Source organism: Trachinotus anak, unplaced genomic scaffold (assembly GCF_046630095.1).
Source record: "Trachinotus anak isolate AG129_WGS33_773 ecotype Australia unplaced genomic scaffold, CSIRO_AGI_Tana_v1 ptg000011l, whole genome shotgun sequence".
Taxonomy (NCBI): Eukaryota; Metazoa; Chordata; class Actinopteri; order Carangiformes; family Carangidae; genus Trachinotus; species Trachinotus anak.
Window position 1 is genome coordinate 1,218,150 of NW_027273862.1, and position 17,272 is coordinate 1,235,421.

The 17,272-nt window shown below is 40.3% G+C and overlaps 1 protein-coding gene across 1 annotated transcript; it reads right to left on the bottom strand.

The window, feature by feature from the left end:
* Positions 1-2,800: 2,800 nt before the first annotated feature.
* Positions 2,801-17,146, bottom strand: LOC139628020 (immunoglobulin kappa light chain-like). The gene is made up of 4 exons (XM_071489320.1): positions 17,065-17,146; positions 16,545-16,696; positions 5,177-5,252; positions 2,801-4,523 (listed from the first exon to the last, which is right to left on the bottom strand). The coding sequence occupies exons 1-4, from the start codon at positions 17,144-17,146 to the stop codon at positions 4,183-4,185; spliced, it is 651 nt and encodes a 216-aa protein (XP_071345421.1). The 3' UTR covers positions 2,801-4,182.
* Between the last annotated feature and the right edge of the window lie 126 nt (positions 17,147-17,272).

Consider the following 17,272-nt stretch of genomic DNA (forward strand, 5'->3'; position numbering starts at 1 on the left):
GCCAGCACCTTGAGCCCAATTCCTGTGAGTTAGCCAAATGGCCAGCTTCGCAGAACCACATAAAAAGTTCAATGTGCAATGTACGTGTCTTCTCACAGTATATTGGACCAAAAATAAACAAAGCTAAGGAAAAAACCTCCCCCAAATCCTGAAACAACCTCATTAAAAGCTGAAAAAGTGCTGTCAAGCGAGGAGTGGGTTAACAGTAACTTGTCTACAACACTTATCTATCCACAGTGTGGAGGCTCCTCAGCCTGAAAATTAAAAAGGGAAAGATCTCTATTTAACCATCTATCCAACCTTGATTTACAGTCATCCATTTTATTCCATATATTTCAAGTGTCACATAATTTAGTGTCCTTTGTGACATGTACACCTAAATATTTGACTGTATATATAATGGGGATACCATATGCTGTCATTAGATGGCAGTCATGTTTAGCTAATAATTCACACTTTAAGTTCAGCTATAAACCAGATGCTTTGGAAAATAAATCTGTGATTTGAATTGCCTTTGAGCTCCTGCTCAAGATTTTAGGTTGTATCGTCTGCCAGTTGACTTGTGACTATTTGGCTCTCAGACATTTAACTGCTCAATATCTGAAGTTTTGATCAGGATTGAAAGCATTTCTACTGCAGTTAGGAACAGTGATGGTGAGACTGGACAGCCTTGTTTTATACCTCTGTTGACTGCAAAACAAGGGAGCTTTCTATCTGATAAAGATGTTGAACTGTTAGTGTCATGATAAAAGTTTTCTCCAAAGCTGCAGAGTTCCAAAGCCTTAAGAAAAAAGGGGTGTTGTACCATGTTGAAAGCTTAGTAAAAACCAAGAAAAAGGATAAAGTCGTCATCAGTTATATATTCACTGTATTCAAGCAGGTCTAAGACAACGCGCACATTATTGTGTATAGATCTACCTCTCACAAATCCTGACTGGGTGTCACTTATTATCTGAGACGATTTCAAAATATGTGTGTTAGTAGTTGTAATTGTTATTGAGGAGCATTATTGGTCGCCAATTATCTAATAATTTGGAATCTTTACCTGATTTAGGAACAACAACAAGCCTTGCTTCATAGTTTGTGGAAGTGACAAATTTTGAATAATTTATTTTAGTGTTTCAAAGAAAAGAACTTTGATGTGTTCCCAAAAATACTTGTAAAAATTGGATGTAAGACCATCTGGACCAGGAGGGCAATCGGGAGTCAAGCACTGTACTGCTTTGCCTAAATCCTTAGAATAGATCTCTGCCTCAGTCATTTCTGAAATCCTCGTCTATTTGAGGGATCAAATACTTGATTTGATTAAAGAAGATTTCTGCTGCAGCAGGTGAGAAATTAGAAGAATATAAGTCACGAAAAAAGGGGGAAATTTCATTGGTTATTCTTTTTGGGTCAGAGGATTCATTGTCATCAATGAATAATGTTCTTATATTGTTTTTTTCCTGATGAATTTTCTCTTAACTACAGAAGACAGAAGAATTTCTTTTCCTTCTTTCATCCATTCAGCTTTAGATCTAATGTAAGCTCCCTTTGTTTTCTTTGTGTAGCTGTTATCCAACTTGGTTTGTAGTGTAAGGAATTTCCTTTTGTTCATATCAGTAATTATGGGTTTGTTGTAGCACAAACTTATTTCTCTAACCAAACTGGACTCCTTTAAATGGGTGGATTGTTTTAGTTGCTCACAAGAGGATTTGCAAAAGTTTCTTACTCTAAATTAAAAAAAAATCCCATTTGGAAATATATGAATTTAGGCTGGGATCATTAGAAATTTCATCAATTATGTCTTTAATCCACTGACCGTGGGCCTCAGAATGTAACAGACTGGCATTACACTTCCAGTGGTCCAAATTACACTTGTGAGCATTAGTTGGTTTCAAAGATAAACTAATAAGCAATCAAGCAATCCCAGACCTGCTTGAACTGTCTGGCTTAAACCAAGAAAATTCTTTTGAAGGATGGATAATGTGCCAAAAATCATGCACCATATTGAAGTCACCTCCTATCATAATATTATTAGTGGGATATCTAAGATTTAGATTATTGATAAAATTGCTAATTTTGAAAAGTAGATTTTTACTATGATGAATGTTATTGAAGGAAAACACAGTGTATTTTCTTGCTTTTGCAGAAAAGAAAAAAATGCCTTTCTTTTGATATTGTCTCTTAGGCCCTTTGCATTAAGAGAAATAAAGAGCTGATTCAACAGAGAACAGTGAGGAACAAGTAAGAACTAAACGAAACTATGAAACTGTTTCAGGAAATACTGCGCACTTGACATCCAGAGTGAATTATACTGGCATGTTGTCCTTTTATCATAAGGAAATTATCTGTATGTTGATGTTACACTTTACAGACTATGGAAAAGTAATTACAATGAAAGTTCTTGTTAACCACATGTATATTTCTAAGAAACAACACACTTTACAGGCAGTGGGAAGGTGATTATGGACCTACTACTGACATTTCCATCTACCATTCACTTCTGGTAAACAACTGTTTCAGCGTCTACAGCTCCTCTTGGCTTATTGAAAGGTGAGACGGTGGAAGTCACAAGTACATTAGGTTCATTACATTGGCAGCATTTGGTCATGTGGAGGAAACCCAATTTAATTACCCAATATTTTACAGATATCCCTGTAATTATACGACCACAACTTTTTACTGATTTGACTTTGTCTTGGCCTTTTCTTCACATTACCACATAATTACTTCATAATTGACAGCCTACTTGACTGTTATTTCTTGCCTTCACATTAATATATAATTACTACATAATTACAATGTAATTAACAGTTTGGCCTTCAATAGTGGAGCAGAAACCCTTGTTCCAGGCACATGAACATGGCCTTCTCCAGCTGCAGCTCCTCACTGGAGGGGGGCAGCGCCATCAGGGTGGGACGGACATCACCTAGGAAACACCAATCAGCTTAGAGGACAGGGACCATGCAGCTGTCAATCACACACCAGAAACTTGGACAGTTTTACTGTGGGAGAGTTGATTTTCTCCTTGAAGGAGTTTCTGGCAGATGGTTTTTCTGCTCCACCAGTCACTCACTCACACATTGTTTCACTTCCCTTTAAGAAGCCTCTCATGGACATCAGCATAGAGACAATCATCACACAGTTTGACCTGAAATATGTCTAACTACACTGGAAAAATAAGAAGCTGATGTGGCTGAGTTTTTAAACTTTTTCCTAAAAAATCATCAAAAATCTTGAGTTTACATGATTTTAGTTTTCAGAGGAAACAGACAAATACATAAAATAATAATAAAATAATCTAATGTGAAGTGGGTGCACCCACCTCCCCCTGTTTTACAACCCAGGGCCTAATGTCACTGTTGAGCAGCTGAAATAAACATCAGTAGTGTTTCATTTATACTTTTATACCCATATCTTTTTTCTTTTTTCCCCCACATTTTATCACAAAAAATGAACTGCAATTTTATTCATAAATGTGATCTAAGAGAGGTAAATGGCAAATATTAACCATATATGCTGTCTATATTGCTTGTAACTGAGATCTGTTCAGTATTTTTACATAAATTGTTATGGCTGTATTGATTAAAAAACCCAATAATACGGTGGGTCCATCAGACCTGCAAACATTGGCTGAGTTACAAAAATATGAACACCTCACAAGGGGTAATCATTATTCTGTAATTTCCATAGAGAACCACTTTGCATCAGCAAAGTCTTACTTTACATCACAAAAATCCTGACAACACGTGAATCATAAAGCAGACTTCAGTGATACTAGGTAATCAGGTGGTTTACAGTTGCAATGCCTGTATTGTTACTAAGTTTTATTTATGACAGACAAACCTGCACCAACTATGAAGAACATTTCCCTCAGTCATCAAAGTCTGTTGAAGTGGATAAAAAGGAGAGTCTTATTACTGTTGTGGCTCCATGTCTCAGTCTAACGAGTTTTCATAACATGAAACACGTGGCAAAGAAAAAAGGTCAAAAAACACTTCAGTCATAAAAATAGAAACTACACAGAAACCACCATTTGAACAAATCTTTATTGTCTAGAACTATTAAAACAATCAACAACACAACAAGTAAGAACACATTACTGTGGAAATGGATGAGAGAGAGAGAGAGAGAGAGAGAGAGCTGCAGACTGAGATAAGTTGCAGAGTAAAATCAGTACCAGAGATCCTGTGAGTCAGGTCAGTACTGGGAACACTGGTCTCTCCTCAGTGTCTCTGAGACCGGAGTCTGGGAGCGCTGGGTGGCCTCACAGGTCACAGAGTCCACCTTCCTCCACAGGTCTGCAGGGAGCCTCAGGGTGCTGCTCCAGCTGTAGAGACCACCCCCCCCCCCCCCCAGAACCCCAGGGCTCCTGCTCTCCTCCCAGCTGCTGCTGCTGCTGCTGCTGCCGTCCAGCTTCCAGGACAGACTCCAGTCTGAGGGGTAGCCCTTGTTGGCCAGGCACATGAGTGTAATCTTCCCCTGCTGCAGCTCCTCACTGGAGGGGGGCAGCACCATCAGGGTGGGGGCAACTCGACCCACTGCAGAGAGAGAGATTGACAAAGTTAAAGTTTTTATGAAACTCCCTCCTGTGGACTGTAGCAGAGGAGACTACTTCTCCTGTTGGTTGTCCTCAAATTGGATGAAACTGCTCTTCAGTTTCTTTACTCCTCTCTCTGAGCTCAGTAACCATGGCAACAGACAGGTTTCAGTACTACAAATAGAAGGTTCCTCTGATGTTTTAATGTTTCATCCACAAAATACAAAATTCAGTTTCAAGCTACAAAATATATTTACAAATATGAAAAATATTTGTTTTAAATTGTTTTACAGCATCTGAAAGATTTCTAATCGAAAACAGAAAATACTGAGATGGAGCTTTGTTCTTTCAAAATGAATTTGGTTCACTACTACAATATTTAGCTACATATTAAAACTCATCAAATGAGTCCTGCTCATACAGAATCTTTTTGAAATATAACAGTGATGTTTTAAGTTTTTCGATCCACTGTGTGAAAAAAATTAATCTTTGAGCAAAACAAAGAAAGAAAATGTTATTTAATATTTGGCCCAGTACTTGGGCTGACTTTTAATATTTTTCTCCATACTTTTATTTCTAATCTGTATCTGTACAGATATAAATTTAGATAATAAAAATAGAATTTGAGTTATTAAAAGAGTCAAATTTACTTACAGTTAACATCCAGCCTGGTTCCTCCACCAAAAGTCCACCACAGTGATACAAACTCATTGAGCCATCGTACAAAAACCTTTTACTGTACAGAGACACGGCTCTCTGACTTTCAAACAAACACATTCACTTTGTGATGTAAAATTTGAAGTATCAGAATGATTTTCAAATTTATAAAATAATTATCTGACCCTGAACTGTTTAGTGTCTCAAAATAATTAAATTCTCTTGCTGTGAAATAAAAAGATTTATTGGGAATAAACGGTACAAAGTATTGTAGCTAATCAAAATAAACATGATTAGAAACATTTTAGTCTGAAATTATAATATATTTTACTAACTGATTAAATTTACAGATCACTGTTGAAATTTCAGTGACAGTGATGTTGATTGTTTTGTTGTGAAAATTGAGAGAAAACTATGACTTATGACAACTAAGGTTTTTCCTAAAGACATTTTTTCCACTTATATTTTACTAAATTCACATAGAAATTAGTACATTTATCATCAATATCCCAATAAACTAATTGATCCATTGATAAACCGCATCAGCAGAGTGATCCAAGTCCCGGTTGGAGTCACTCAGAGCATTTCCATAGAGAGCCACTTTGCATCAGCAGCACCATGCTCCAGTGCTCTGGGAGAGTTTATAGTCCTGACAGTTGAAGACTGGATGACTGACAGCTGTCCTTCATCACAACAGAAGACACACAAATCCTCCTCACCAAAAACATGACTTTGACCTCCGTCCTCATCTGGACTCTCCTCTGCAGCTGCTTCACAGGTAAAGTCCAGAGAATCAAACTCCTCTCCTCTATCAACATCCGTCCCTCTGAAATGAAGGCGACAAAACCATGACTCTGCTTTATGTTTGTGTCTCTGTGTCCTCAGAGTCCAGAGGACAGGTCACTGTGACTCAGCCTGGAGCAGTGAGCTCTGCTCTGGGAGGCTCTGTCACCATCAGGTGTAAGATCAGTCAGACTGTTATTAATTCTGACTCTGTGGAATGGTACCAACAAAAGCAGGGAGAGTCTATTAAACTGCTTATTTACTATGCTACTAATCAAGATGCACGGACTCTAAGTCGTTTTACAGGCAGTGGATCAGACACTGACTTCACTCTGTCCATCAGTGGAGTCCAGGCTGAAGATGCAGCAGTTTACTACTGTAACGGCCGACACAATATCAACAGTCAGTATCTGTTCACACAGTGAAAAAGCGTAGTACAAAAACCTCCTTCAGTCAAACTGAACAGAAACTGAACTGACTGCTGCAGCTGGAAGCTGCTGCAGAGACTGATACAGTTCACTGAGGACACACACACATAAACTTGTCTTGCGTTCACTGTGAGGACACTCTTTGACATAATGCTTTCTCTAGCCCCTTACCTTAACCTTACTAACCTTCCGGTCTGGGTTGGTGTGTAGGTTTTGTGTTTGTTGTCACTGTCATGTCATCCTCAGATGATGACAGAATCTGGTGTCATTAGTGGCCCTGTGTCATCCTCTGACGAACCATACAGGTTAAATAGAATGTCGTCATCCTCTTCTTCATCACTAGCCATTCTCTCCTTTCCAGAAGTTCCTTCATCACTTTCAATCATCTCATACTTCCTTCTCTTGCCTGGCATGTGCTTACTGCTTCCTGGAGTCCCGCTCTCTTCCTGCTACTTCCTGCTCCTCTTCTTTCCCTTTTTTTGCCTTTGCTGCCTGTCATTCCAGTCCTGCGGCACTCCTGCCTTCCTCTTTCTACTGCTCTTAAAGCCATGCTCATTGTCCTTTTCCCCTCATGTGTCATCTTTGAAGCTTTGTCACTGATCAATATCCATGTCATTACTTTACTGTTCATTGTCCTTGATAAAATTTTTAGGTCTTGGCTAATTTTTCTGACTTTTAAACTGGATGAAGGATTTAAGTCATAAGACACCAGGATTTTAATTTATCTGAGAGTCAACAACAGCAGCAGTCCCAAAAAGCAGTCCTCTGTGAAGGAGCCAGGATTTCCCTCCACTCACCGGTCCTCACTCTCCTCCACACGCTGAGGGGTCTGGTGGTATCTTGTCACCATCTCAACTCTCCACAGCTATGCCGTAGAGGTCTGTCTCTCCTGTTGCTCTCAGCAGTACGTCCACTCTTCGTGAGCTGGCTGCGTGCAGTTCACCCCCATGCCTGTGTCCAGCTCTCCAAGCACAGGCCTCAGCTGCAGTGACTCCAGCTCAAGAGAACTGTTTCAGCAGCAGGAGGATGACCATGGCTGACAAAACTCACCAAAAAAAGTGGAATCCTCCTCAGGCACTAATTGTCGAGGATTACATAATTAGAACCATAAGAACAAAATCTATAATATCCAGCACTTCAGCATCCAGCAGCAATGCCAGTCAGAACTGCCGAAACATGATGTAGTCAATCTCTTTCAAGGCAGTGGCAAAAATGTCTTTGTCTTTGTCCCAATTCAAACATTAGCCTGAGGAGTGGAAAGGTTCAGGGAGATCCTTAGTCTCCACAACGTGCATGTCAAAAATGTGACATTATTTTTATTGAAAATTTTAATTTCTTCGGGAAGCGTGCATTCTTTTATGGGAAAGATGGTCTCCATCCAAATGCCATGGGAGCTTGTGTTTATATTTCATAATCTCTATTTACAGTCTCTCATAAGCGACAGCTGAAATCCACCTCATGCCATACTTCATTACTGCAGTGCAAAAGCACCTGTTGTAATGATCAACACAAGGTGACAACTGCAGAGATCATTCGGACTTGCAAATTATAATCATGGTTTATGCAGGAACGCAGCCAGATGTACAACCAAAGAGGTTTCCCAGAACTCAAACTGTTCTGGGCGTTGATTTGAGTGTCTCTTGGGTCAGTCCTGTCCACTCTGCTGACCATGTTTAGCTTTCCAGTGTCAATTTACATCCAAATGGACCTTAAGGTACCCTGGAGCCACTGAACCCAGCTGAGGTGACCCGGCTTGAGGGGCTGTCAAGACATAATATCCCCAACAGGTCCTTAGAGCTCCTTTTGAGCCAGGTGGCACATTTTATTTGCATCTGGCCGAAACATAGCAGATGGTACCATGGGCAATGTGAGGGAATTTTCTTATTTTTTTATCTCTTGTTTTCTTCTCTTATTTTGTAGTCCCAGTCCAAGAACTAGATGTCACAGATTTCTCTTAATAGAGCGTCTATGCACAGTGATGCGTTTAGGGGAATGCAATGTTTCACCTGTATATATTTTAGTGCATGGACATTGTATCATAAACAACAAACATCATGTATTTATTCAGCTTCATCCTCTCAAACAAACTAGTAATGAATACTGTCTTTCAACTGAGTGACCAAATTTCATCTTCCAAAACAAATTTTATCATATATCAAAACACTAAAACATAACAGAGCCTGAAGTAAATTGCTCAAGGGCTTGCATTTTTTCCCACCAGAATGGTGCATACTGATCATCTCTGGAGCTTGGCAGTGAGCTGCTGAGATGACCGCCAGTTTCACCTTACAGGACAGTCCTCACAATTTGCCAGAGCAAAATTCCAAACAGACATTATTTGTATAGACTGACCATATATTTGAAATCTAAATTGTTACTTGATAAAAAAAACAAAAATTATCAAAACTTAATGAATTGGTATAATAACAGTCCTAGGATGAAAATGGTCACAGCTTTAAGTCTGTCTTAGAATCTCTGCCACTGAATTCAGGGATACATAGTAGCTGTCCAAAGTGCACATAAGTCATGTCCAATGCATCCCCAATAAAACAAGCAGAGCGAGAACACTTTATACATCATATTACTTTATCATATTTAATCTGCACCTAGCTAGTAGTAGAATTTGAATTGGAACAGTACTTGGGCTGTGTCTGATGATGTTTCACACATCTGCAAAAGCACAAGTACAGTATAGAACACAGATTGAGAAATGGCTTGTGTGTGTCAAATTTTGACTATGTTGACTAGCAGGTGTTTCTGTTGCTGTCATTTCTGCCTGAGATTCTGAAAGGATAAATAGATTTTCAAAAAATTACATTCATAAATTACTCTCAGATATTGGCACTTTTAAACTAAATTAGCAGTAAAATGAGAGCACATTCCTAATAAATGGATACGTACAAGGACGATGCACATGTGCTCACACTGGTTTACACGCAGCCTTACGCTGCAGAAGGCAAGTTTCAGCCTCATGCTTACGTAGTAAAACACTGGAACAGTATTTTGGTTTGCCACAGCCTCAATTCTTGTGGATTTCTTTGGATTTTATGACTGAGGACAAAGGCTGCATACCCTTACTTGCACATATAAATACCTTACAATAAATCAAGACTTTACAATATAAAATGATATGAATAATGATAACAGAATGTTAAATATAGTGTGCAATGTTTTCCCACAGAACCTTTAATTACAGCATGCCTTCTCATTGATTTCTATCCAATATTTATTTGTTTGGCTGCTAGTATTGGTGAATAGACATACAATACAATTGTGAATGTTTTCCTTCAATACCTTAATATCAGCAGTCCTTCTGGTAGAGGTCTCTGAGGTATAGACAGTTGCCTCAGCCTTCCGCAAATGTTTTCTGTGGTGAGATTTAGCTCCTTTGGGAGAATGTCTCGCCCATAGAGCAGTCGTCCATTAGGCGGGTTGTTCAGTGAGGAGGTTGACTAGAAAGGCTAGTTTTTACTCATCTGAAGCATAGGTTGTGGGTTGCTGATCTAACACTAATGCACACTGCAGGAGGAAACAACCGCACGCTACCAACTCCCCTCTGTAACGTTCAGGTGTCGGCATGTAGGACTTGCGGGAGTGGGTAGCATGACCAGTCTGAGCTGTGGGTGTAGGAGCTTCCTGGGCTACAGGGGCAGGTCCTGCTGTAGCTAACTGAGTCAGATGAGCAGACACATGGTCCACCCAGGCTCTAAATTCACTATAATGTCCTGAAGCATTTCCCATTTAGTCCAATTAAAGATCCTCGTGCTGATAGTGCACGTTTGAATGAGTCTGAATGAGTCTGGATCCATATTGGCCAGATTGTTCTGTAAATGGTCCAGAGTAATTTCAGTTTGGACCCCTGAGCGAATTCAGACACAGACAAGCAGGATGGTTGTAATAAAAGAGTTTATTGGTATCTGGAATCAGGGAGGAGCAGGGGATCCAGTAGGTACACAGAGCCAAGACTGCAGGTGAGAAGCATGGCAGGCAGACCAGTGGAAGACCACTGTTTTTCTACAGGAGTTGATGAGTGATGAGTTGCTGGTGTGTCAGGTAGCCAGTTCTGTGCCACGCCCCGTTGGAAGAGACATACACACACAAAAAAAAGAGATAGACACAGGAAACACTGGGTAAAAACTGAGGTCACAGCGTGCTGTGACACCCTCATCAATACCAAAAAAAATCACATCTCTAGTACGCCATCTCCGTTACCTACGGGACAAGTACCGTCTCATCTTCAGAATTTTGGCATTGATTTGGTACCAAGTGTTGGTTCTCGTGACATCTATACTTTGATGAGCACTCAGTGGGGAATTAGCTTAAATGGTTGAGCATTCTCCAGAAGAATGCAGATTCCTCTTTTTTGTTGTTGGTGACAGGAGATAATGTGCGAAGAACACAGCATACCTTCCTGCTGTCATATTAATGAATACAAATCGAAAAGACCTTTTCTCCACCCTGAGAACCGGAGAGTGTCTGAAGTAAGCGTTCAAACCACTGACTTGATTTCAGGCGCATTTGTTTTGGGGAATCAAATGTTGTGTGAACAGCATATTTATACTGTTTAACTATTCGTCTTAAATAAAACAAAAATACTTTCCCCAACCATGAGCTTTAAGAGTTGTATAAGTAGTCAAGCACCCTTTCTCAACCCTTAAAAATAGAGTAATCAGAAATAAGCAAATGCCATAGACAATGACAAAATAGCTGCTAAAATGATACATTTCCAGAGTTGTATCATTTCATCCCAGAGTATCATAACACACCTCTGAGTTTTCATTGAAATAACAAAATTGACAAGTAAACTTATGCTTCTCAGATTGTTTTTATTGTTTTTCAAAGATCAACATATTCTAACTAACCCTTTATGAATATGTACAACAATAATATGATTGACAATATAATATAATAATAACAATTTACAACAGCACACTTCACATTCTCCTGAAACTGAAACTGATAACTACTAACTAATAACCAAGTAAACTAAAGTAAACTAAAAGTAACTAAATAAACTAAGTACATAACTTCTGTAAATAAATAACCTTCACTGCTTCTCAAGAGTGTCCTTCCTTTCTGTGATGGTCTGTCCAGATGCTGGACAGTACCACTTTCCATTTATCTGGGTATGGCCAGTGCTTCTGCTTTTGGACTAACCACATGTTCTACACTGGTAATGGTAAGTGTTTTTGCAGTGCTGCTTTTTTGGTGACTCCCCTCTTGCCACACTCTCCTGATCTTCCAGTGCTGCCTTTTGCAGTCTCCATTTTCAGTGACGATTCAAGTGGACTGATGACTGATCTGACGATGAAGCCGTTGCCATTGGTGTTGATACTGGAGATGATGGTATATCATACTGATTATATGAGGCTGAAGGGTAGTATTGCGGAGAGGGAGAGCTGTGAGGACCAGGCAAGAGATGGGGCTAGTGGTGGTAGGTGTCTCTTCTCAAGTGCTATTAGTAAAAAGCAGCACATAAGCTTGGGTCATAAGTGGAGCAGCACCACCGAATGATGAGTCTTTAGAGAAGTTACCTGAGCTGATGTGCTGGGTCCACTAGTGGAACTGTCCTCAGTAACTAAATTTGACCGACAGGACTGTGAGAGACACTGCTTGCATCAAAACTGGCTTCCTGGGAATTTGTGAAAAACAATAAAGAGAGAAAATATCCCTGCATTATAAAGTTGCCTCTGTACAAAATTCATTGGTACTAAAGAATTTCAATGACAGATGAAGATGCAATGGTCAGATTACCCGAGATGATGTATGAAATGATGAGTTGGGTGAGTCATTCACCACTCACATCCGCAATGTCATGATTATTTGATTATTTATTTATACGGCACATTTAAAACAACCTTAGTTGACCAAAGTGCTGTACAGAAAGTACACGAACAAATGTAACACAATAAATTAAAAGCAGAGAGACAACAGTAAAACAATAAAACATTTAAAGGGCTCGGTTCATGTTCCATCTGGATGCACCCTCAAGCATATACATCTGAGCGTGCACAGCATTAAATCTCCATCCTTGAAAAAAAAATTATTGAAATATTGAGTTATAAGTTACTAAGCACACATTTCCATATGTATGCAATCTTTTCTCATAAACGTCTCTAGAAAATTATGCTCTTATTACTTTAATTCAATGGCAGATATAAAGGATATGAATCATCTCAAAGATGTATAATTTCCACTTACCTGGCATAAAGGTGCACTGGTGGCAATCAATGCTGTCCACAGAATATGACTCTGCCACATCTGAAAACATCCAAGACCTTGTCACCCTTTTGTGACTCTGAGCTGAGTTTGGTGTACTATTCAACACCAGGTGGATCTTGGATGCATGTGAAGTGCTTCTGTTGCACCTCCCACATTGTGTCATGCTCTCAGGGTTGATCAGGTGTAAACTTGAAGTGTTAGTCAGTTCCCACATGGACTTCAGTAATCCTTGGATCAGGCTAAAGGTTTCCTCAGCCCCACAAGTTCTCCTTCTGCAATGCTTGGCCAACTCTCTGAAGCTCATGTTGGCCAGAATTTGCGTTTTTATAGGGGCATGACCAGCATGCTTTTTTTTAAGCTCTGACCTCTTGGCTTCCTTGAGACGAGAGATATCATCTTAGTCCCACTCAAAAATGCAGCTGGATAACTTTGAGCAGAAAGTGCCATAGAGAGGATGGTGTTCTGTCGTGAGACCAGAAGTTAATTATGAAAATATCCAGTCTCACATTGGTCTTCCACGTTCAAAACCACACAAAAACTGGAGGTGAACCTGTACAAATGAACAACAAGGCCTGGGATGTAGTATGCATATTATTCTAATTAAATTTTCACCATGATTGAGAGGACCTCTAAGTCTCAAGGGTATGATGTGACAATCATGACATAAAACAGGTGGGTCAAAGACAACACGTGCCCATTTTGTGTCTGCTTCAAATTAAATTTGATTTTATATACATAGAAAACATAAAAACTACAGTACCATTTTTTTCAAATAAGTTTTGTGAGTAAAACCTAGTGCTTGTGTAATGGGAAATTTTGATATAACTCATGTGTGTCTATGCAAAACTGTGTAATCAAAGACTGTGTGGATATTTCTAATGAAGTTTTCAAGTAACCTTTGTACACCCTTTTTGAGGCAATAAAAGAGACCTCTGGGTGAACTGTTTATGAGCAGATGGAGACAATATATCTGGATGCCCTTGCCTTATCTCACCAGATTAAACACATGGAGACACTGCTCATTTGACCTCGGAGGAAACTGAGCTGTGAGTTACGGTGACATTGGGTTTATGAAGAGGCAAGCAGGTGAAAGAGGGGATCGTATTTTGTCTTTGTGGAATGTGTTTTGGGACTATAAAACTGTGACCCTGGAAAACATCTTCAGGCCACTCACTCACTGACTCTACTGCTGTTCGGTTGTGTTTGTGTGACTCCATTCATGAATGTTTATTAAACTCAAGAAAGACAGATGACGCGTGAAGATCTTCTTTTTCCAACCCTTTATTGAACAAGGTAATATTTTTTGCCACCACACTTGGAAGGATATTAGTGTGGCGTGGCGAGGGAGGTCGGGTTTTTGTTCAGTTGCGACAACGCCACCCGGGGGAATTTCACCCCCAGGAAATTCTAATATAAGTGTTTTTCTTTTATTAAAGGAGTAAGGTCACACAGGTTCTCAATATACCACGGGGCAAGAGACGGTTTTCAATTAAGGAAAAGGAATTTTATTTTACAAAAGGAATCTATCAAAAACATATAGAACCAAAATTAAAGTGTCACACACCAGCCCAACACAATAATACGATAAAATTAGCACATAGGCAGGGAATGAGGATGAGGACAGGGCTGGGGTTTACCATGCGGCAAGGGGAAACCAAAAAGGGGGACGGGGTCCTGAAACAAACCACCAGTGACACTGCACACTCACACACAGCAAAAGGAAATCGTGAAGAAAACACCGCCACCAGGGAATGGACTGCCGCCTTCAGCCCACAGCACCTGACCAATGACAAAGAGGAGCATTAATAAAAACATGCCATATGTGCCACACAGACTGGTGTGGACAAACAAATATTTAAATGAAATAACAAAACAAAACAAAAAAAAACAAATCCAAAGAAATACAAATAACTAAATTAATTCCTAACAAACAAAATATAACCTAAATAAATGTTGCCCTTGGCACACATTAAGGCAACCAATGAAGACAAATTTATACAAAATCGTTTAAAACAGGTGTCGCCACAGTTGTCCAAAAAACGGGAGCCAAAACAGCAGCGAAGATCCAGGGAGTGGTGGCCGATAGCGGGCCCAACAAATTACCTCCACCTCACCTTGCAATGTAACAATGAGGCCCCAGGGGAGAGTGAGAGCCTAACAGGCCGCGGCTCAATTACACGGCAGCCTACAAGTACACATGACAATAATCAGCTGGGAACTGAGTGACAGACTCGATGGACAGGCAGACAACATCGACCTACCAAACGGACGAGTTACTGGACCCAGAGGGCTTCCAGTGGAGCAATCCGTCTCCCACGGCCCCAGCAGTCGGCCGTGCTACACGCTACAAAGAGCGGAGATTCCATCACCAATATGCCCGTTACGCACACACATAAAAAGGAGAAATGGCAGACCGCATTACCTGTATAGAGGATATTGTGCACCTCGATGGCGGCCACGCCAAACAAACGGGCTCTGCCACGCCAGACCGCAGCCACCACAGGAGATTGGAGCAGAAAAGAGAGTCAGGTATACCCACACACCTGTATATAACAGTGTGCACGGCGCCGCCCAGTGATCAGGGTGCCCGGCGAGTTGACACAGTGCCATGTAGTGGCCGGGAGGGAAACAACCTCCGGCTACATCAGCAATGTATAAAGATTTAGAATTATAATTGCTTAGTATTTGGGGGATGCACTATGATCCTTAAATAGTCTTATAATATGTTATCTAATTATTGTGGCTCTCAATATGCCTCAATTTTTTGTATATAACAGCTGTCATACTGAATGACATTTTAGAGGGTGTCGTCTGTAAATTGTGGTAAAAGTTCTTATAACTGGGGCGACCCGATACCGAGTGGTTAGGGCATGTACCACATGAGCACAGATGCTCTTAGCAAGCGAGCCGCGGGTTCGACTCCCAGCTGGCCCAACTCTTTCCTGAATGTCATTTCCCTTTCCTGTCACTCTCTACTGTCCTGTCAAATAAATGCAAAAATGCCCCAAAAATACCTTTAAAAAACCATATACAACCATTATTTTTTGCTCAGAAAATATTAAAATGAAACAGGGGGCATTCTAATGTATATAAGAACAGTCTTTGATCTCGGTAACAACTGGGTGCAACTTATCATATAAAATGAAGTCCCTTATTCCAACAACTTTGTTTCATTTGGATATACATTAGACATTCACTGAGTTAAGAAGGTTTATAAATGTTTTTACTTTTGTGCCTGTAACAATAGTACACACCAGTAGTTAGCACACAGTTTAGTATCTGGCCATATTCATTACTGACATTTGTCAACCACGTAGCTGTGTCCGCAATGCCCCCCAGCGAGCTTCTTTGTCATCTATAGGGGGAAAAAAACACAACTGGTATAACAACATGATAAACATAAAAGTATGATCAACCATCAATGGAAGCAAAGCTTTGTAAAGGGTTTACAAATATTTGCCTGTACCTTTTTTGTGGAGTGAAGCTTTAAGATCCTGCTATATGTTGAAGTGATGACACCCTTCATCTCATCCAGATGACCCAGGATCTCACTGGCATGAACTGTCTCAATCTACTGTGTGAGAGGAAGGAGGCAAAAAGGTGGTGGCTTTTAGACTGATTCCTCACATTGGGTTAAAGCACCCCTTCTTTTGTGAAGCTCACAGTCAGACAGGTCTTCAATGGTGTGCCTTGCCCACTGTGTTGCACTTGCACAGTGAAATACCCCACATCCGCATTGATGCCCACAAAAACATCTGCTGCCTGAAGTAGGTCGTAGGGTGAGGTGGTGCAGTTCTTGGCATGGGTGGATGGAATCAGTTTTGGGAGAACTGTTGCCTCAACTGTCCTGTGGAGTGTTAAAGACACTGGGCAATCCACTCCCAGTTGGCTGCCTTGATGACCTGCATGAATTGTTTGGGGGGGAAACTCACCCAATTCACCTCTGGCAGTCTCGGGTGGACAACATATGGAGATGTGACAGGAGGAGGAGATGGTTGTCGTGGTGGTGCAGGTGGTTGGAGTGGAGGAGGCTGCTGTGGTGGTGGTTGCTGTGGTGGTGAATCCCCATTGATAATGCTGGAGCCTGAAAGATGGCATTCTTCAGTATGGTGGAGCAGCCCAATTTCACCACTGACCTTTTTTCTGCACTGCTAAAAACATTCCTCTGCATGATAGTCAGACAAATGTTCAAAGAAATGTTAAATAATGCATTTTTCTTTTTAAATATTTAAAATTGCCTATTGGAAAGCTAATACACTTTGGTTTATGGCAAACGCCATTGAACAAATATTCAAACTAAATATTATCATCACTTATGATATCCACATTTGCAGAGGATTTTTTTGCTGAAGATGTCATATTGATGGACTTGGTGGTTGTATATAGGAGTCAAAGGACAGGCATCAATGCATTGCATGACAGCCTTCCATTTCCTAGTCCCCAGCTTCTTACCTGTGGAAAACCAGTACTTCCCCTGGTCATACTGGGACAGGACACCTGCCCAGTATGAGTCAGGTCTCCCTGTCTTCGTCATTTCTACAAATATCAGGGTAAACGTCAAACAAAGAAAAAAGTACAGTATGTGTAGCTGTGTTGCACAACTGCATTGTAGGATGGTTTTAATTATAAACACTGTGTAAACAATGACATCAGTGTGAAA